This window comes from Phascolarctos cinereus, unplaced genomic scaffold (assembly GCF_003287225.1).
Source record: "Phascolarctos cinereus isolate Bilbo 61053 unplaced genomic scaffold, phaCin_HiC Scaffold_726;HRSCAF=1367, whole genome shotgun sequence".
Classification (NCBI taxonomy): Eukaryota; Metazoa; Chordata; class Mammalia; order Diprotodontia; family Phascolarctidae; genus Phascolarctos; species Phascolarctos cinereus.
This window is the reverse complement of record NW_027556098.1, coordinates 208751615-208773971: the sequence shown is the minus strand read 5'-3', so window position 1 is coordinate 208773971 and position 22357 is coordinate 208751615. Positions and strand designations below refer to the sequence as shown.

Here is a 22357-nt window from a genome sequence, read left to right as displayed (position 1 = left end):
ATCCACTGCTCTACCTTCATGAATGTACAAATATACTATAATGCAACATGGCTTATTGTGCATGTATTCTTCCTAGCAAATATCATGCCCTGGGCTTAGGAAGAGGTGCTAATATACTGAAACATGGAAATTCTGCAATAGCACTTCCACTTAAAGGCACTACAATATAGTTGGTGGTAGTGGTGGTGAGGTTTTTTTTTTCAGTACTGTCTTTCACTGTACAAAAAGCTCATTTTCCTACTTGGGAAGGTTAACTACAAAGATGTCCAAATGATTTTCTAGAACTAGCCAGGTACAAGATAAATTCAGGATCAGAGATGGTGGGGCTAGAAGGAGTTTATTGAATATATCCAACATTGTAGTTGTGAAAAGATGAATCAAGGCCATTTTTCCAAATGGTATTTCATAATATGGTTGATATCATATATTAAATCCTGTCCATCAGCAGAATCTTAGAATTAGAAATAACCTTAGAATTCATCTAATAAATGTGTGTTGAAATGAAGGCAGCCCCTCCACAGCATAACTAGCAGGTGGTCCATCCATCCAGCTTGGAGGTTTACTAACATTTAAGTGAATTCATTCCATTGTTGGGCACCTTGAATGGTTAGGAGATTCTTCCCCATATTAAAAGTTCACTTCTCTATAATTTCAATCCATTGTTCCTATCATGCCCTATTGGCTGAAATAGAAACGATCTACTTCTTCATCCATATAATGGCCCTTCAGATAATTTTTGAATTTTGCCCCCTCTTAGCCTTCTCTTCTACAGGTTGGGTATCACCAGATATTGCATCCATTCATCAAATGCATGATTGTCAAAGCCTTATTACTTGGATTTCCCTCTAAGGTGCTCATTCTAGTTTGGAAATTCTGCTCTTAAAACATGGTGACCCAAATGATATGCAAAAGTCAAGATGTAATTTTATCAGCACAAAATGTAGTCGGTAGTATTCCTTTCCATGATAAGAGAATCACAGAGTTGGAAGGGACTTCAAAGACGATTTAGTCCAAACTGTATCTGTAACTAGAATCTTCTCTCTGACATCAACAAGTATATACCCCCATATATATTATATGTGTTCTACATATACAGACATAGATATATATAATACACATAAATACATATAGTATATGTAAGTATACTAACATAATATACATCTATGTGGTATATACATGTATATTCACATATTTGTACAAATTTGAGGTTAGTTCCTAGACTAGTCATCTTGGAGTTTCGATGTGTAATTCTGAATTGTAAACCTTAGGTTTGGCATAGATTGGCATTAAAAACCATGGCTAAATAAAATTTGTTCCTATATGATGATTAGAATGTGAGCCCCTTGACAAGTTTTTTTATAATATTCTCAGCATCAAGAAGAGTGCCTCAGTTTCCTTATATGTAAAATGCTGCTGTTTTCCATCATTTTTCAGTTGTATCCAACTTTTCATGACCCCATTTGGAGTTTTCTTGGCAAAGGCACTACAGTGGTTTGCCATTTCCTTCTACAACTCATTTTACAGATGAGGAAACTGAAGCCAACAGGGTTAAGTGACTTGCCCAGGGTCCCTCATCTACTAAGTGTCTGAGGCCAGATTTGAACTCAGGAAGATGAGTCCTCCTGGCTCCAGGCCTGGCACTCTATCCACTACACTACCTAGCCTCCATTTATGTAAAAATAGCTGTTGTATATTTACATAACGTCTTAAGGTTTCAAAAGTATTTCATATACATTATCTTGTTTGATCCTCACAACAACCATGAGTTAGCTACTATTATTATCCTCATTTTACAAATGAGGAAACCAAGGCTACCTTATGTTAAATGACTTGCCCAGGGTAATTTGGCTAGTGATTCAAGGAGTAATGGAGCTCGGTTTTTCCTGACTCCTCCTGAAGCCCTCTGTCTACTCTGACACCTAGGTATTACACTAAATGGCTTCTGAGTCCTTGACAGAATCCTATGACATATTGTATGATATGGTAGGCACTGAATAAATATTTGTTGACTTGAGTCAAGTTAATAAATGTTGCATATGCTATACACAAAAGGCTCTAAACTTAACATCTGCTTTCACTTACCATTTTAGATGATCCACCTCAAGTTCACATTTGCCAATTTTGGAATTCTCCATTGGGGATATGATGGTTACTGTGAACCAGTTCCCACACTATTAATAATATATAGCTTGAAAAGGAGTCATAGTTATCTTACACTAGACATGGATAGAGTGAAGGGCCTGGAATCAGGAAGGCTCCTTCTTGAGTTCAAATCTGGCCTCAGTCACTTCCTAGCTGTGTGACCCTGGACAAGTCACTTAACCTTGTTTGCCTCAGTTTCCTCATCTGTAAAATGAGCTGAAGAAAGAAATGGCAAACTACTCCAGTATCTTTGCCAAGAAAACTGCAAATGGGGTCATGGAGGGTCAGACATGACTGAAAAACAATAACAACAACAGACTTAAAGCAGTAAGTGTAGCAGAGACAACACTAGAGAGGGAGACCCAAAATCTAAGCCCAAACTCCAGCTCTGCCACTAACCACGGGCCCTTGGCAAGTTGCCTCAACTCTCTAGGACTCAGGCTTGTCACCTATAAACATGAGGTAACTGGACTAGATTATCTCTTGGTTCCATTCAGGTTCTCACATGCTAGAATTCTATTATTGGATACTCTCTAGGGGCCTTTCTGGTTCTAATAGTATCTGAGTCTATGAAAATGTTTTATAGCAACAATCATAATGGGAACCCCTTAGAAAATAAACCATGCTCTAGTATAGAAGTGCTCTCAAGAATGCTGCAGAGAAATTAGCTTCGTATTTTTCACAAAAGCTCCACTCTGCAGTTGCTTACTATGTGCATGGGAAACTATACAGTTCCCTTCTGAGATACCTTACCCATTTCCTGTGCCCCACACAACCACAAAAGCAAACAGCCTGCCTTGTCTAGAATTTAATGGCGTTTAATATGAGCTCATGCCACTTTTCACAACATCAACTAGAATACTCATCTGCCTGTGTCTCTAAGTACAAACAAAACACAACAGCAAATGAAATTCTCCCCAGTGCCACTTAAAGCTTTGACTTAGGACAAAGGGATCAGTCTTGGAATAGTTCTGTTGTCTACAAAACATTTGCAGCATCCTGTTCATAGTGGCTTCTTCTCATATCATTCACATCAGAAACACAGCATACACTTCAGGCCCGGCATTTCTGCAATAAGCTTTGTGGCTCTAATGGGAACAGTGTCACTGCTGGAAACTGGAAAAGCAAAGTACTTCTTGTACCATCCTGTATGGTACTTGGAACTTGTGCAAAGCCCCAGAAGCTCCCCAGTCACATGGAATTGTGACACTGAGTCCATGTCCAGGCCATTTGATTAATTTGTTAATTTTGCATTGCTAAGGAAAATTTGATGTTCAAATCAGACGTAGTCACTTGGTGTACTTTGAGATCATTTCTGTGCTTGAAATTTTGGGGTGCTGGATGTACTTTGGTTTTGATCAGCTGAGATAGTGTAGTTAAAGTACTTTGTAAACTTTAAGGTGTTTAAAGCACACCATAAAAATCAGTTAATATTGTTGACTAGCAAGACTTGATAACAAAGCATGGCTAGATAAAAGGAATATACACACGTATGTGTATGCATCAGTCAACAAGCATTTACTCAGTATTTACTCTGTGTCAAGTACTGTGCTAAATGCTTGGAATGAAAATACAAACAAAAAGAAAGATAACCCCTTCCCTCAAGGAGCTTATATTCTGAGAGAAGGCAACATAAGTAAGCTGAAAAAGTGGGACAGTTGGGTGGTGGGGGCAGAGGTGGAGAGAAAAAGGTACCCAGTCAGGGTCAAGGCAGAGAAAGACATGGCTGATCTGAGCACTCTACTTAAAAAAAGATTCTACCAGGAGCATTCAATCAGTGGGGAAGGTTGCAGGGGCAGCAGGTACTTCCAATGTGTGAATTCCAGAAATGGAGTGAGCTTCCTGGATGAAAAGGTTTCTCGGGCATGGGAGAAAAAGTCAAGAGTGTAGCCTGGAAAGGAATGAGGGGGACACACACACACACACACACACACACACACACACACACACACACACACACAAATGGCAATGGAAGGGCTCATGGTGAGCTACAACACAAATGAATGCATCAGAAGAGCATTGTAAAGAATGTCATCACAGAGATGGCTGGAGGGAAAAAAAGGTGTGTGGGTCGTGTAGTAAGAGCAAGGGATAGTTTTTTCATCTTGCATTTCTTTTTTTTTTTAATCATCAAACACAGTGCCTTGAATATATTGTGCTAGGTACATATTGGATACTCAAAAATCATTATTAATTTATTGTAGATATTTGAGAAGATAAACACTTATTTCACTAAAAGACGTTAGGTAACATCCTACTTGAAAGGAGATGGGCTGACGGCATCTTATCCAATTCCAAGATTGTACATAAAGGGTAGAAAAACTATCCCAAGGGATTCTTTGTTTATTGTACCCTCTCTCACTAGCTCTTTCTTTGTGTGTCTCTCTTTCTCCCTAGTGATTCTGTTTCTCTTTTTCCAGCTGCTAAATTGAGTGGGGCAGACAACTCTGCATCCCATCATGGCTATCTTTGTTTAATATGAGATGAGTGTTACATTACTCATTGCTTTGAGTTCTCTTTGATCCACGAACATTTGTTTTTTTATCCCCATGTAGTGCATACATTAATGCACTAAATATTTCTTGGTCTTGCTGCCTTTTACATGTCAGTGATTATTTATTTGAAGAAGCAGATGGAAATCTTATTTGATTACAAAGTAATTAGTATTTGGCTGGCCTGAGTTTATTTATGCTTTCGATATTTTGACAATTATGCCGAAGGAGCATTGCTAAAATTGTGTGTTGCCTCTTAAAGTAAGCAGAGTGTGACGGTCTTCAATTTGCCTAATTTTTTTTTGTTTGATCACTTAGTTTCTTAAAGATATTTGAAGATAGAGGGAACAGAAGAATAGATATTTGAGTTAAAAAGTGTGAAATAAATGCCGTCTGTATAAAACACTAGAAAGGTGTGGTCAACATCATTTAAAATAAATGTAAGGAAAAAAAGAAGGTTTTGAGGGAAATGTACAAATTTAAAATGAGGGAAAAGAACTTTAGAAATTCATTAATATCCTGGAAACTTAAGTGGTAACCCAGGAGTCAGTGTCTTCCTTACTTCCTTGGATCACCCATGTCTGTGTTTAGTAAATCTGGGAACTTCCTAAATTCTAAGGCACCACTCAGACTCCTAAAAAGCTGTCTTAGTTTTCTGCCTGGATTAATTTTAAATGTGTTGCACAGGAAGTTTGTGCTTGAAGATGTTTTCACTGTCCACTATATGCTATATCACTATTTCTCACTTGTAGAAATCTACCTTAATAAACTTTACCTACCTAAAAAATGTTTCTGACAATTAGCTTTCACTAAATATCACTTAGAAACTCTCATTTCTGCACTAATCCTCTCATAAGTATTTCAAATACTTACCATAGAATCATAAGGCTTGGGAAAGAGTCATAGAAGGCAATTAGATCCATTCTGCCACACTTTGAAATTTATCCAAATAATTTTCCCTTGATGATGTGTTTATTACATCTTTTTAAAAATGGTTTTTTAATATCACTTTCAAAGGATTATTATTTCTAATGTATCTATGGATATATCTGTGAAAGAAGTAATTTGATTGGAATTACTAGTCACAAATCCATTAAAACAACTCAATCAAACAATCAAGGATCTATTAAGAGCCTAATAGGTGCCATGCCTTGTGCTAGGCAGTAGCAATACAAAGACAAAAGGGAAGTAACTAGTGCCTGTCCTCCAGGAGCTTTCACTCTAAAGGATCAGACAACATGTGCATTGATAAGTATGCAAATAAAAGATACAAAATGAATACAAAGTTATTTGAGGAAGAAGCACTATATTAGCCGCTGAAGGATGAGCAAAAGTTTTATGTAGAAGGTGATGCCGGAGCTGAGACATAAAGAGAGAGTGCATTTCATGCATGGGGGAGATGACTGATTCAAAGAGGCTGAGACAGGAGATGCACTGTAGCATGTAAGGAACAGCAAATGGGCCAGCGGGGCTGGTTTATAGAGAATGTGGAAGGGAAAGATAAGGCAGAATCAGGTTGGGAAGAGCTTGAAATGCCAAAAAGAAAGGTTCCTATTTGATCTTAGAGATAATAGGGAACCAGTAGAGTTTATTCAGTAGGAGGGTGATGTGGGCAGTTCTATTCTTTTGGAAAATCCCTTTGACAGCTGGGTAGGAAATGGATTGAAGAGAAGAGAGATGAGGCATGGAGATCAAATAGAGACTTTTGCAATAGTCCAGACATAAGGTGATGACAACCTGAGAGAGAGGTGGCTGTTTGAGTGTAGAAAACACATATGAGAGTTGTGTGGAAACAGAGGCAAGATTTATATATACATACATATAAATATATATATATATATATATATATATATACATATATGTGTATATATATGTATATATGTGTGTGTGTATACATATATATATATATTTTAATTTTGGCTAGGCAATGGGGTTAAGTGACTTGCCCAGGGCCACACAGCTAGTAAGTATTATGTGTCTCAGGTCACATTTGAACTCAGGTTCACCTGAATCCAGGGCCGGTGCTCTATCCACTGCACCACCTAGCTGCCCCAAGAGAGGCAAGATTTTGCAATGGATTGGATATGAGGTGTGAGAGTGATAAGTCAAGGATGAACTTCAGGTTGTGAACCCAGATGATTGAAAAGATAGTGGTGATCATCAAGGAGAGTAAGCAATTCCTGTGGAGTAAGGACTCTGCTACCACCAACACCAAATGCTGACCTAGCCCAGTTTCTCTAAAAGACCAAGACATCCTGAAGAGAGACAGGTGGCAGCATGTGCCAACCAGATCAAATTACTCCCTGTCCTCAGACTCTGAGGGAGATACCCTAGCGCTCAACGATAGAGACATTTGAAAGAGGGCAAAGTTTTGTAGGAATCTGTTTTCGAAATGTTTATTTTGAGATGCCTATGAGACATCCAGAAAACTTTACAGTCATAAAGATGGTGGGGTGGGAGAGTGGTGAATCTAATAGACCTCAATCTTATTTGAGCCATGTAAGGGGACAATGAGAAGGAAGGAGGTTGGGGCTGAGCTGAAGACATCTCAGAGGGGCTTAAGAAAAGCAACTGTTAAATTTTCAGTGTAAACGTTTATTTACATTTCAGAAATAAGCAAATGTTACAAAATCAGTGGTTAACCAACTGTTTCATTGCTTGTCTAGACTTAGGAAAGTAATTAAGAAAATGTTAATATTGTGAATTAAACTTAGAAGTGTGTCACCCATACATTTCCCCACTTAAGAGCTGGTTGTGGGGCAGCTAGGTGGCAGTGGATAGAGCACAGGCCCTGAATTCAGGAGGACCTGAGTTCAAATCCTGATTCAGACATATAGCTCTTAGTAGCTGTATGACCCTGGGCAACTCACTTAACCCCATTGCCTAGCCAAAAAAAAAAAAGGGTAATTATACTGGACAAAAGAGAAAGTCATCACTCCTTCCAAAAAAAATAAAAGAGTTGGTTGTTAAGAATTTTCCAGCAATGACAATGAACAAGAAACTAGATTTTGACAAGGAAAAGGAAGAGAAAGATTTAAAAGAGAGAGTAGATTTAGGGAAAGAGAAGTCATAAGGAAAACAAAAACAAAAACAAAAAACCCTCATTCAATTAGGAAGGGCTGAGATGTAAAATGGTAATTTTTATTATGTTGAATTAAAAAGATTTTGCACAAACAATTAGGAAGGTTGGATTATATTACAGGAGGCAGAAAGAATGAGAATGTATTTGTGTTTGGTTTAGAGGAAAAGAGATTGCGGAGAAAAAAGGGGAAGGGAAAGGAACAAGGATTTATTAATAGCACCCACGATGTGCCAGGCACTATGGTAAGCACTTTACAAATACTGTCTCAGCTGATCCTCACAACACCCCTAGGAGGCAGGTGCTATTATTTCCCCCAGTTTACAGTTGAGGGAAGTGAGGGAGACAGAGATTAAATGATTTGCCCTAGGTTGCATAGTGTCTAAAGCTGGATTTGAACTCAGGTTTTCCTAACTCCAGGCTCAGTGCACTACCCATTGTACCATCGAATTAGTGATCACACTATTCCAGCTACAAACAATGAGTGCTTACGTCATTCCTGTTTCTTTTTTTCCTTTTAAGCAGTGGGATAAGGGAAATAGGGTATAAGATCGTAATAGGATATGATGGCAAGAACAAATGACCTAATAGCCATAATAGTAAATGTCAATGTGATGAAATGGCCCATAAATCAGAAGAGGTTGGCAAAAAACCCTATAAAGTCAAACCCCAAAATTACTTGTTTACATTAAAATAAAGAACCATACAAAGTTAAAATGAGAAGTTGGAGTAGAACCTGGTATGTCTTGGCTGAATTCCTTCCCCGGACCCAAAAGTGTGGTGGCTATAGTGATCAAGAGTCATAGGTTCAGAGAGTTAGAGCAAGAAAGAACCTTAAAGGTCATTTAGCTTAGCCCCTGATTTTACAGATGAGGAAACTGAGTCTCACAGAGACAGTAATTTCCATAGTTTCACACACTTAGTATCTAAAGTAGGATTGTAATCCAGGTCTTCCTGATACCAGGTCCAATTTTCTACCCATCACATGGTTGCTCCTCTAGAAGAGATAGAACAATTTAAGAAAAGACAACAATAAATGTAGCTGGGTTAAGAGAAATAAATGGGAAAACCACAGTACTCTCAAAGTCACCATATCTTTCAATTTAACCACACTAATACTAGGGCAGCTAGGTGGCTCGGTAGACAAAGTGCCAGGTTGAGTTAGGAAGACTTCACTTTCTGAGCTCAAATCTGGCCTAAGACACTTACTAGCTGTGTGACCCTGGGCAAGTCACTTAATCCTGTTTGCCTCAGTTTCCTCATTTGTAAAATGAGCTGGAGAAGGAAATGGTAAATCACTCCAGTATCTTTGCTAAGAAAACCCCAAATGGAGTCATGGAGAATCAGACATAACTAAAGAATGACTGAACTAAAGAAAATTCTAGGGATATAATAGAAGGAGGTCAAATACAGAGGGAAAGATCCCATATTGTAAAATCACTTGTTAATGGCTTTATGTTCTAGAATCAGGTGCCTCAGGAAAGCTCCCCTAAGAAGATACCCAAGGAAGACACTTGGAAATAAGGATAAGGTTCTAGCTTCAGTATGCATCTTGATCCTTATTGGTTGCCATTTGGTAGGTTCTGGCAAGAAAGTGAGGCTATCTGTATTGAGATCATTAACCTTTCTATCTAGTCAGGCTCCTTCAGCCATCGTCAAGAGGAGCAACTCCTTTGGAATAAGGACCCTGCCACCAACACCACCAAATGCTGACCTAGGCAGTTGAACCAGTTTCACTAAAAGACCAAGACATCCTGAAGAGAGACAGGAGGGAGCATATGCCAGCCAGATCAAATTACTTCCTATCCTCAGACCTCGATGAAGACACCCTAGGACACTGCACAAAAGACACAATAAACCCAAAGATCTAAGCTTTGGGGGCAAGAACTCACCATTTGATAAAAATTGCTGGGAAAACTGGAAAGCAGTTTGGAAAAAACTAGGCATAGGCCAACATCTCATATTATATACCAAGATAAGGTCAAAATGGATAAATGATTTAGATGCAAAGAGTGATATCAGTAAATTAGGAGAGAATGGAAAAATGTACCTCTCAGATCTATGGATAAAGGAAGAGTTTATGACCAAACAAGAGATAGAGAGGATCACAGGAAGTAAAATGGATAATTTTGATTCAATGCAGTTAAAATTAGGAGGAAAATAGGTAACTAGAAGAAAAAGATCTTTGTAGCAAGTTTTACTGATAGGAGTCTCATTTCCAAGGCACATAAGGAATTGATTCAAATCTACAAGAAAAAAGAGCCAGTCCCCAGTTGATAAATGTTTAAAGAATAAGAACAGACAGTTTTCTAAGGAAGAAATCCAAGCTAGAAAATCATCATATGAAAAAAGTTGTTCCAAATTAATAAATAGAGAAATGCAAATTAAAGCAAATCTGAGGTTCCACTTCACACCCATCATATTGGCAAAGTTGACAAAAGGAAAATTACAAATATTGGAGGGGCTATAGTGAGGCACACTGATGCCCTGTTGTTGGAACTGTGAAATTGCTCCAGTAATTCTGAAAATCAGTTTGAAACTGTGCCCGATAAGTTACTAAACTGTGCATACCCATTAACCCAGTGATACTATTACTAGGCCAAAGAGAACACAGAAAAATATGTACAGTGACTCTCTTTGTTCTAGGTAGCAAAGAACTGAAAGGGAAGGGTGCCCATCAACTGGTGACGGCTAAACATATTATGGTATGTGAATAGGATGGATTATTTTCATATTGCAAGAAGTGATGGTTTCAGTGAAAACTGGGAAGACTTAAATGAACTGATGCAAGGTGAAGTGAGCAGAATGAACAGAACAATTTATATAATAACTACATTATAAAGACAAACAACTTTGGCAACTTTAAATATTTTGATCTACACAATGACCAATCATGATTCCTGAGGGCTGATGATAAAGCAAGCTACTACCTTCTCCTGACATAGAAGTGAAGGACTCAGGGTGTATATGTATGCACATATGCAAATACATGCACATATATGTATATATATGCAAATACGTATATATAGGATACAATCAAAATTGGAATTTTTTTTGCTTTACCATGAATCAAGAAATCGAGAGTTTTGTTTGCCTTTTCTCTTTGTCTCTTTGCAATTTCCAAGCATCACTTCTAATTAGATCCTCTATGGTCCAGGCATAATTGATCAATCAATCAATAAACATTTATCAAGTGCCTACTATATGCCAAGTATTGTGCTAAGTGCAGGGGGTAGAAAAGAGGAAAAAGCCTCTGTCCTCAAGAAGCTTACAATCTAATGAGACAGCATGCAAAAAATGCATATATAGTAAGCTATATACAGCATAAATAGGAAAGAATTAACAGAGGAAAGGCACTAATAAAAATTAAGAGGGGTTGGGGAAGGCTTTTGGTAAAAGATGGGATTGTTATTGGAACTTAAAGGAAGCCAGGGAGGCTGGTAGGTGGAGCTGAAGAGTGAAGTGTTTCTCCACAATATAGCCCTTCAGATACTTGAAGACAGTAATCATGTTCCCTTTGTTTTTTTTTTCTTCTCTAGGCAAAACATTACCAGTTGCTTCAGCTGATACTCATCAAGTCTTCATAATTCCCACCTGATTAACTGAGGGTGAGCATTCTTATCTTTAAAGCATTATAGAGGCCCTACAAAGTACTTCTGAAAATACCAATTGATCCCATGACAATTACACGAGGTAAGAATTTTATTTGTCTCCCCTCTCCTTCCCACTCCAATGCAATAACCCACATAATATAAACTAGTAGGTATAATTTCTTGGAAATGGAAGAAGAAAAGGAAGTGAGGGAAAGTAATAGGCAATAGCAGTTTTTTCTGTAATAGAAAAGAATAAAATCAATCTCATAATGATACTATAATGAGAGAAAAAAGGTCTAGCTACTAGACAAGATATGCCAGAACACAGGATAATAAAATTAACTAATCGTATATTAGAATATGAATATTATTATTAGATATGAATAATGGATGAATTCTCCTGTCATTATACTCATCCTAAAAGGGAGATTGAGATAACACTCTTTTCAAAACTTTTATATTTATGTCAAAGGCCTGTAATTCCATTACTGTAGGGAAAACATTTTCCCTCCACCATTCACTGTTGCAGATTGCAGCCCATCTACAATTTATCAGCTTAGAGAAATTCAGAGATATATGTCTTACCTTTGCTGTTAACACCAGTTCCTTATGCTCACGAATTAGTTCTTCATTTTCTGACAGTGATGAACCTAGATGCTGCTTCTGTAAATCTTTTATGGTTTTCTGAAACCAACACGTTACCTAGAGGGGAAATAACAACAATAACCCAAAAAAAGATTACATTACAAAGGAGCAGAGCAAGAAGGTAAGATTTTAGGAACTTTTCAAAAATTTCCAAACTAATCCAATCTCTCTTTTAAACTTATCTCATGCATCAGTATCAGCAGGTTTTCATTTGTCTTCGTATAAAACACCACCTGCTCAGGTGAAGGGGGAAAAATCCAGAAAAATATGAAAATGATTTATCAATATGGCAGATGACATGCCATGCAGAAAACAACCCATCTCAGCTCTAACAAGGAAGGACTAAAACATGTTCCCAAGCAGTATATAAATCATACATTCTTTTAAAACAAAGGCATATGTAAAATTATATTCTTTTTTCACATGTGAAATGATGAATCTGAGTAGCTTCACAGACACCTATGACAGTATTAAATAGCACTGTGTAGAAAAATCTTTTCTACTATAACAAGCCAGTGCAGGACTATTGGGTTTCCTGCATTTCCTGGGAAATCTATACTCAGAAAACAAATGGAGTGGTTTGAAAAACTCCACTTATATTATAAATGAGAGAAAGAATGATTCACTCATTTCAATTTGATGTAAACAGTAGGACATATCATATGTAGTGTTTAAGCAAAACAGATGATAGAGAACTCCAAAGGAAGCTATTGCTCTTTAAATGAGGCCATGATGTGGCATGCGTGGGTCTTGTAATATTATTATTAACTAATCGCCTGCAGAAACAACTATACTAGCCATGTAACAACCTAATCTCAATTCAGGAGAATATGAGAATTATTTAGCCTCACTCTATTTTGTGATCCCTCTGTATGGTTTGGGCAATCTTCAATTATCAAAGAAAATTGTAGAATTAAAGCATGTTAGAGGTTTAGAAATCTTAGAGATCATCCTATATCTTTGTCACCAAGAGTAGATACAGGTTATATCTTGAACCCTTATGGTCCATAGAGAGTAGATTATAGACTTCCCTTTAAGGAGGTGTAGGAAGTATGGTTGGCCTAGAGGGAAACTAGTTTCTTCTTGTACTCCTCCATAAAGATAAACATTTTATGCACAAAACAAAGTTGGGAAAATTAACAGCTAAAGTCTCTCTTCTTACTCTGGATCCCTGGGACTCAGTTTTCACATCTGTAAAATGAGAAGGTTGTCCAAGATGACCTATAAGGTTTCTTTTAGCTTTAAATCTCTGACCCTATGTGTCCCAGGCTAATTTATTTATTTATTTGGCAACAAGCTAATGAGTGATGAGTTACTAGGGTCTGTCTGAAATCTCAGTCTTTTACTCTCAGTACAAGATAGTTTATCCAGCATGCTCCAACCAGAAATCTCTATTGATCAGAATTTCTGCCAAATCTATTCCAACCTAAAGAGAATCCCCTTTATAACATTCCCCAAAAGTGGTCATCACATCTTTCCTTGAAGACCTCTAGTGAAGAGAATGCATGATTTCCTGAGGTAGCCTCTTTGATTTTTGGTTAGCTCACATTGTGAGATGTTTTCTTTATAGTAAGTCTAAACCTGCCACCTTGAAGCATTCATCCACTGCTGATAATTACATCTTTTGGGGTTCAGCAGAGCAAGTCTATTCCTGTAGCTAGATGGTATCTAGAGTGGAGGACTTGGCGTCAGGAAGACATAAATTCAAATCCTGCCTCAGACGCTAGCTATGTCATCCTAGGTGAATTATTTAACCTATGTCTCCAGTTTTCTTATCTGTAAAACGGGAACAATGATCACACAGAGTTGTGGTGGATCAAATGAGTTAACAAGTGTAAAATACTCTGTGAACCTTAAAGGTCTATACAAAGGCTATTTTTACTGTTACTATTTCACATGACAGCCTTTCAAATATTTGAAGGTATTGAACATGTCCTTCCCTAAGTCTTTCCTTTTTCAGGCTAAGTATCCCATTTACTATGCACCCGAAGGACATAACTTATGATACTAAAAATGATCTTAAATTACCACAAAACCTTTAAGCACCAACTCAGGATCAGAGGATGATTAGAGATTATTTAATTTAATTTCTCCTGACAGCTAAGAAAAGTGAGGCCTAGGGAGGTTAAAGAGTAAAGCGGGTCAAGGAGCTGAAATTCCCTCCTCCCATACTGGATAAGAGAGTTTACTGGAGTAGTATTGAAGATATCCATTCTAATTTTAATTTCTTGAGAAATAAAAACACTTCACAGGGTGTGTTACCATTTAAACAACTTGGCATATATAACGTGCATTAAGTTGAAATCACTGAGATTTTCTTTCCATCAATAGACATAAAAGGTGTTCATTAATTTCTCCAATTTTAATAATAGGAAAAAAAGCCCTTTATCACAAAGAAACATGCCATGGACCCATTTAAAAATCACAAACGGGAATTATTGAAGAGGCTGGATAAAAGCAAAGAAGATCATTAATTTAATTAAATTTCAATACAATGGCAAAGTGGTTAATGAGGCCTTGAAGTGCATTCTTTTTTCCCCCCCTGTACAATAAACCAAATTTTACCAATGCTAAAATAAAAGGACTTTACATGAAACATATTGTTAGTAGCTCCATATGTCTCTCCGGTGCAGGGTTGGTTGGTTTTCTTTTTTTCTTTTAATCACAAGAGAGTTACAAATATCCAGGAAAGAAAAAACCCAGCACTCTTTTTGTACTACACATGATGGAGAGAAATAGGGCAAGTCTTCATGTATCCTTAAGAGATTTGCTGAGTTGGTTCAGCCTTAAAAACCCTGGTGCTCAAGTAGGCAATAATTTAAGATTGCTTGGGAATATAGCCTCCCCAAAAGAAGGGTGAGTATAACTTTAAATTCTCCTTTATCCTGGTCTCCATAGCAAACCCTCTTCAGCAATGGTACAGTTCTTCCTAATAGCAGGACCAAAATCTATATGTGCTTTACCACACTACGAGATACTTCAAGGTTTCTCCTAATGGTTATGGTGATTATATTCACCAAACCCCAGATGAATGCATGTGGCCAGATTGAGAATATTACCTTTTGTAGAGCCTTATTTTCTTATCTGCAGAGTATATTTTCTTTACTTCAGATTGGTACTGACCCAGAAAAATCTACACTGAATGTCGCAATCAGGGTTTGACTATCTATACAGTGTGATGAAGGCAAATCCTCATCAAACCAGATCACTAGGCAGAGCTCCTAGAGGCAACAGACCATTTTTTGTTTTCTCTATGCCCCGCAAACTCTCCCTGTTCTTTCTCCATAATTCCCTGATTTCCATTTGGACTAGTCCAGAGGTGGGAAACCTGCAGCCTCGAGGTCACATATGGCTCTTTAGATCCTCAAGTGCAGCCCTTTGACTGAATCCAAACTTCACAAACCCCTGCCTCGTCCAACAATTTTACAGCTATTTCAGTTCATGCACTCTTTTCTGTTCTCATCTTTGAGATAAAGGAGAGTCAAGGCTACAGTCTTGTGAATTTCAAAAGGTCAAGCTTGCAGGGTCTCAGCAGATGTGGGACTAGAGTCTATGCCAGGATTTGAAGCCATCCGGTCTAGCTCTGAGGCCCTAAGAAGGGACCAACTAAATCAAGGGCTTGCCTAATAAGAAAATCCAAAGCCTACTTTCCATAGACCATAATTCAAGGTATGACCTCCATTTGCCCTTGGTGACAAAGATATAGGATGTCTCTAGGATTTCTTTTACTTCTAACATGCTTTGATTCTCTGTTTTACTTTGATGACTGAAGGTTGCCCAAACAATTCAAAGTGATTAGAAAACAGGGTGAAGCCAGATGATTCCCACACTCTTTCTCCTGAATTGAGATTGGGTTGCTGCATGACTAGGATAGCCATTTGTGTGGGTGATTAGTTAATAATAACATCACAGGACCCATGCATGCCACATTACGTCCTTATTTAAAGAGCCATAGCTTCTTTTAGAGTTTTCTACCATTTGTGATCTTGTTGGTGAAGAGGGCTCAGAGTTGTTGAAAATTCCTTAACAGAGACAGTGAATACAGTGACTGGGATGGAAAGAAAAAAGAATTTGAACAGGTGGTCCTAATCCCTTAAGGCTTTGAATACAGTGAACTAACAAACCTGGATATTAGATGAGTGAGTCAATGGCTTGGCATTCTAAGAATATTCCAATTCCTGCTGACCACATATGGCCACTATTCCAGTGCAGTAAAGTGAGCACAAGAGGCAAGTGTGATATTTTGGGGAAAGTGCTTAACTTGAAGTCTGGAGGCCTGGGTTTGAATCCCAGTTCTGGTACCCAGCACTGTGTCCACTTCACTTCTGTTTCCTCATCTCTAGAAATTGGTCCTCTTTGAGAGTGAAGGATGACCAACAACAGAAATGGTGCATTGATCCTAAGATGCTTACTGCCACGAAACACCATTAAAAACAAACAAACAAAACCCCAGCATCTTCCCAGTAGTCCCATATGGCTGTGAATCATAGAACATCATGGTTGAAGAAAAATCAAAATTTCAGGTCAATGGTAAAATGTATGCTGGGTATAAGTTGGCTATAGCACATTACCACCAATAATTTGCACATAAATAGGTGTATAAAAGACACATAAAGGAAGTCATGTATATTCTAAAGAAGTCATTTCATGATAGAATAATAGGATCATAGATTTGGAGCAGAAAAGGTGGCCAGAGGTCATCTAGTCCAACTCCTTCAATTGCCAGTGCTTATCATAGGGATTGCCACATAGTAGGTGCTCAACAAATATTCATTGATTGATAACAGATGACAAAAGTAAAATCCTAAGAGAAGAAATTACTTTAATTGTCACATGGACAGTAAGGAGCAGAATCAGGATTCAAACTCAGGTCCTATGACTGAATCCAATGCTTTTTCTACTCTACCACCCTGTAGCAAGAACAAGAGATAAAAGATAGACAGTCCAACATCTATGCAGGTACCCGCAGGATATTAAAATAAACAGAAGATTTATGGAAAGATATAGGTGATCAACAATCATGTGAAAATATACTCCAAATCACTAATAATTAGAGAAATTCATATTAAAGAAGCTCTGAAGTTCCACCTCAAAGATGACAAAAGAGGAAAATGATAAATGTTGGAGGAGGTGCGGGAAAACAGGTACCCTAACATAACTGTGGACTGGCCCAGACTTCTGGAAAACAGCTTGGAACTAAACACAAAAAAAGTTACTAAACTGTGCGTATTCTTTAAACCTGAAATACCATTACTAAGTCTACACCTCAAAGAGTTCAAAGGAATAGAAAAAGGATCCATAGGTACAAAAATATTTATAGCAACTCTTCAGAGTAGCAAAACACTGGAAGCTAAGGTGGTACCCATCAATTGGTGAATGGCTGAACAAAATATGGTATATAAATGGAATGGAATACTACTGTGCCATAAGAAATGACGAAGTGGACAGTTTCACACCAAACTGGAAAGACCTCTGTGTATTGATCAGAGTGAAGTGAGCAGAACAAGGAGAACAATTGATACAATGACAGTATGATAAGTATAAATAACTTTGAAGGAATAGAACTTGGATCATTGCAATGACAGCAAGATTACAGACAACCAAAGACCAAACACACTACTCTTCTCCTGCCAGAGTGGTGAAGGACTTGAGATCCAGAGACAAGCCATTTTGGATGTGGCTAATATGGGAATTTGTTTTGCTTTACTATGTATATTTGCTATGATAGTTTTCTTTTTTCTTTCTTTTTTATTGTTTACTGTTCAATGGGGGCAGGGAGGAGGAGGTGAAAGAAAAAAATTACTATTAATTGGGAAAATTGATAAAATTAAACTGAGAAAGATAGGGATGAGAATTATAGAGAATTTCTTTTAGAATTCCTTTTTTCTTTAAAAACTCCACTCAACAGCCACCTTCTACATGAAGCCTTTCCTGATTTCCCCTCCAATGCTCTCCCTCCCCAAACTACCACAAACTATATTTATTTTTATATTCTAAATATGCTTCCTTTTCCCTTAGCATTTCCATATCTTTTTCTCACCTAGAAGGTTTCCAAGGGAGAAATGTTTGTGTGGTTTCAAGGGATGAAGGTAAAGAGGAATTGTATAAGGACCTTGGAGCACTATCAGAACTGTTGAAAACAAAAGACTTGTGGCAGCTAGGTGGTGCAGTGGATAGAGCAACTCAGGAGGACCTGAGTTCAAATCCAGCCTCAGACACTTGACACTTACTAGCTGTGTGACCTTAGGCAGGTCACTTAACCCTATTGCCTCACAAAAAGAAAGAAAACAAAAGGCTTGACAGCTTTATGGTACCATCCCACAGCAGTACATCAGAGAAAGACAGTATGGATTGTGTGGTATGTTGGGTAGGGGAACTCACTGGCCCCTTTTTCTCATGAACAAATCTATTCCCCTCTGATCTCCTGCCTGGGAGTCATCTTCCACCCAACCTCAGTGGCACATAGCACTTTGCCTATTTTCCATCTCCACCTCTTGCTCTGGAAATTATAATGAGATCAATAGTACATCTTTAAAGAGAGAGAGAGAGAGAGAGAGAGAGAGAGAGAGAGAGAGAGAGAGTTTCAATAGACTCTTCTCCAGTATTCTTCTATTCACCATTTCTGTGACTTCATAGAAAAAAAGACCCTTCTCTTACCACCACTCCCCTATATGGGGTGTCATCCTCTATTAGACTCTACGTTTCTGGAGGATAGGGATCGTCTTGATATTGTATGTATGCCTCCAGCACTTAGTAATACAGTGCCTGGCACATAGTAGGTGCTTAATAAATGCTTGACTGATTGATTGAAAGGTATAAAGAAATTAACTCTCCACCAAACAAAGGAAGAAATCCATCCTAAAGGAGTCACAGAAGGACATATTGGCTAGAATTTATTTCACTTAGAATCAGAAAAGCCTAGAGTTAAATCTAAGCCTTAGACGCTATTAACTAGTTATATGACCCTGAGTAAGTCTGGTAAACTCTCCCAGCCTCAATTTCCTCATCTGTAAAATGGGAACAACAATAACTGTAACACTTCACCAAGGTATAAGGATCAAATGAGTTAAAGTACTTTGTAAACCTTAAAGTATATAAATATGTTATTATTACTATTATCTAATATTTGTACTCCCTGCTTCACAGACCTGTTTTGAGGGAAGTGGGTTTTTTTTTTTACTTTAAAACAATAGATCTATTATTTGTTATTTTGTTTGGGATGGAATAATTTTAATATTTTTAAAGCTACCTAGAGTTTACCCAGCACACTCATTAGCCCACATCATATTTCCTAGTCTCTTTTCATGAAATGCTCATCTCCCATAGATACTGCAGGTGAAATGCAGTAAGATTAAAGCCTTTTCTGGGTCCTCCCAATTATCCACTCCTTGTCCTGTGATGCCAGTTTGCAGTCTCCCCAAGCCTGCATGTTTACTACCAGATGTGCTTTAGGAAACAACCTGGAGAAAGCCAGCCCTGGCCTCAGGAGTAACAAGATCGTCATGAGGATGGTTACATCTCATTGTGTGCCATTTTCACATGTGGGCAGCCATTTAGATCAAATTTACTGTACTGAGCTGAGCCTGGCTGAGGGAGGGATGCTCAGCAGCCTGTAACTTGATTCTCACAAACATCCCCTGCTGCTGGAAACAAGTCACCCTAAATAACAGAGGGCATGTCAACTGCAATGGCTTTCCAATGAATCTGCTACAGTTCTCCCTTTTTGGCTACTGCTCAAAGCTGCAGCTACTCCAGACTGGCTTTACAAGCTTTTAAATTATAGCAGCTGCTGTCAAAAGAATGAATGATAAGTGATTTAAATGTCACTTTATAATACTTATTTTTAACAAGGTCCCGGCAAGAGGAGAAAAACATAAACATTAAGAAAAAAATATTGAGGAGAGATAAAGGTGGTTCCTTAATATACAAGGGGGTGAGGGAGTGGGGTATGAATTTTAATTAATTAGGGCTTGGCAAGAGAAGATAAAGAAATAATATTTTCCCTTTCCACAGTACCTATATGTGGATATAATGGTTCTTTTGCGTCTGATCATTCCACTCAGAGTCAATCTGAGAGATCCAGTCTCAAAATAATCATGAAACAGGGCAAGGAAGAAATTGGGCATATTTGGCAATTGTACCCCTGTGACAATATAAGAGGAGGGAGGAATGGGAGAGAACAGCGCATATTTACTATGCACTAGCTATAATATAATATACTTGGAGGATCCTCTTTCAGTTAAGGCGACCACCAAATGCAGTATGGGAGAGGGGAAGACACAACTAGCTTTATTCCATCTATAATGTTCAGTCATTTCAGTTGTGTCCAATTTTGTGCAGGCTTTTCTTGGCAGAGATAGTAGAGTGGTTTTCCATTTTCTTCTCCAGATCTTTTTTACAGATAAGGAAACTGAGGCAAACAGGATAAGTGACTTGCCCAGGGTCATATAGCTGGTAATTGTCTGAGGGCACATTTGAAATCAGGAAGAGGGCTGACGCCAAGTCTGCCACTCTATCTACTGTACAACCTAGCTGCTCTCCATCTATGATAATAGGGGAAAATGTGAAGTTTTATATTTGGGTCCAAAAAATCAGCCACAAATACAAGGCTAGAAAGGTACGGTTAGACAGGAGTTCATTCAGGAATTTTGGAGCACTGCAAGTCCAGTGAGTAAACAGCTAAATGCTGCTATATGGTGATCTTGACCTGCATTAAGGGAAGCTTTTATGTTTTTAACCATACCTATGATTTCATTGGTATAGGGAACTCCGCCTACCAATGAAAATTATCTTCTGCATTGCAATTTTAGGCAGCTCACTAAGAGATGACTTCCAGAAAAAAAGGTAAGAGTCTCAGTTTGCAGCCACATGTCACAGCAGACACACTGCGGGGCCTGGAGTCAGGAAGACTCATGTTCCTGAGTTCAAATCTGGCCAAAGACACTTGCTAGATGTGTGATGCTGGTCACTTAAGCCTTTTTGCCTCAATTTCCTCATCTGCAAAATGAGCTAGAGAAAGAAATGGCCAACCACTCCAGTATCTCTGACAAGGAAACCCTAAATGGGTCATGAAGAGTGGAGCACGACTGAAAAACAACCATCTTAGATGGGCACCTAGTCCAACCCCCTTATTTTAGAGATGCAGAAGCTGAAATCTAGACAGGTTATCCAAGGTCATAATGACACCTTCGGGTATCAGGTCCTTCTACTGAAAAACCAGAGTTCTTCCCACTCTACAGTTTGGTCCCAGAACCAAAGGACAAGGAATAAAGGGCAGAAGTTATAAAGAAGATTATTATGATTCCTCCCTATATCTTCTCCTTTTCCAACTAAACAGGCCTATGTCCATCAAACAGTATTCTTCTCTAGACATACTTTTAGCTTGGCAACACCCTCACTAATATAAGACTCTTAGAACTAGATGCAAAACTTCAGATTTGGCCTGACTAGGGCAGGATACAGTGGGCCTGTAAATATCCTTTGTTTCAGATGTGATTTTTCTATTAATACAGCTTAAAATCATATTAGCTTTTTGTCTACTAAGTGACAAAGTTGACTCATATTAAGTATGCTGAAAAGTGCTTATTTTTTCACATAAATCATTTTGTGGTCAGATGTCCCCTCATCCTATACTTCTGCAATGAAGAGAAGGTTTCTGCATGTATTTCTAGTAAGTCTTATTTTTAAAAAAGGCTTTTAAAGAGTTTCCAATTTGGTTCCTTCCTACCTTTCCAGACCCTTCAAGCACTGAACACTCCTACCAAACTGACCTATCCATGATACTTTATTCCCTAGTTCAGTGTGTTTGTACAAGCTGGTTCCCATGCCTGGAATGTACTGTTTCCTCCCAGAATCCCTAGCTTCTTTCAAAGCCCAGTTCAAGTGTTACTTGCTACAGAAGTCCTATCCTGATACCCTACTTGCTCCTACCCTCCCCATAGAAATTAATCTGTAAAAATTTCACATTTGTTTTCTGTATAAATGCTGGTCTCTCTCACAATAAAATGTAAATTTTAAAGCATAGGGACTATTTGTTTTTGTCTTTTCACTTTCAGTGCCTATCCAATGGCAGCTAGTTAGTACAGTGGATAGAGTGCTGGGCCTGGAGTTAGGAAGACCTGGGTTCAGAAATGGCCTCAGACACTTACATGCTGTGTGACCCTGGGCAAGTCATTTAAACTCTGCCTCAGTTTTCTTAAGTGTAAAATGGGGATGATAACAGCCCCTATCTCCCACAGCTGTTGTGAAGATCAAATGAGAAAAACATTTGCAAAGCTCTCAGCACAGTGACTGGCACATAGTAGATGCTTAATAAATGCGTATTTCCTTCCTTCCTAGTTCAGTGCTCAGAACATAGCAGGCAGTTAAGAAATTCTTATTGAATAAATGAATGGATCTTATTAGAC

General features: G+C 38.2%; 1 protein-coding gene across 1 annotated transcript in view; it reads right to left on the bottom strand.

The window, feature by feature from the left end:
• Nucleotides 1-22357, bottom strand: part of CCDC141 (coiled-coil domain containing 141) — a 272693-nt gene that overhangs the window by 179548 nt on the left and 70788 nt on the right. Inside the window, 1 exon segment of the mRNA XM_078146957.1 lies at nucleotides 11892-12008. Coding sequence (XP_078003083.1) covers nucleotides 11892-12008 — 117 coding nt within the window.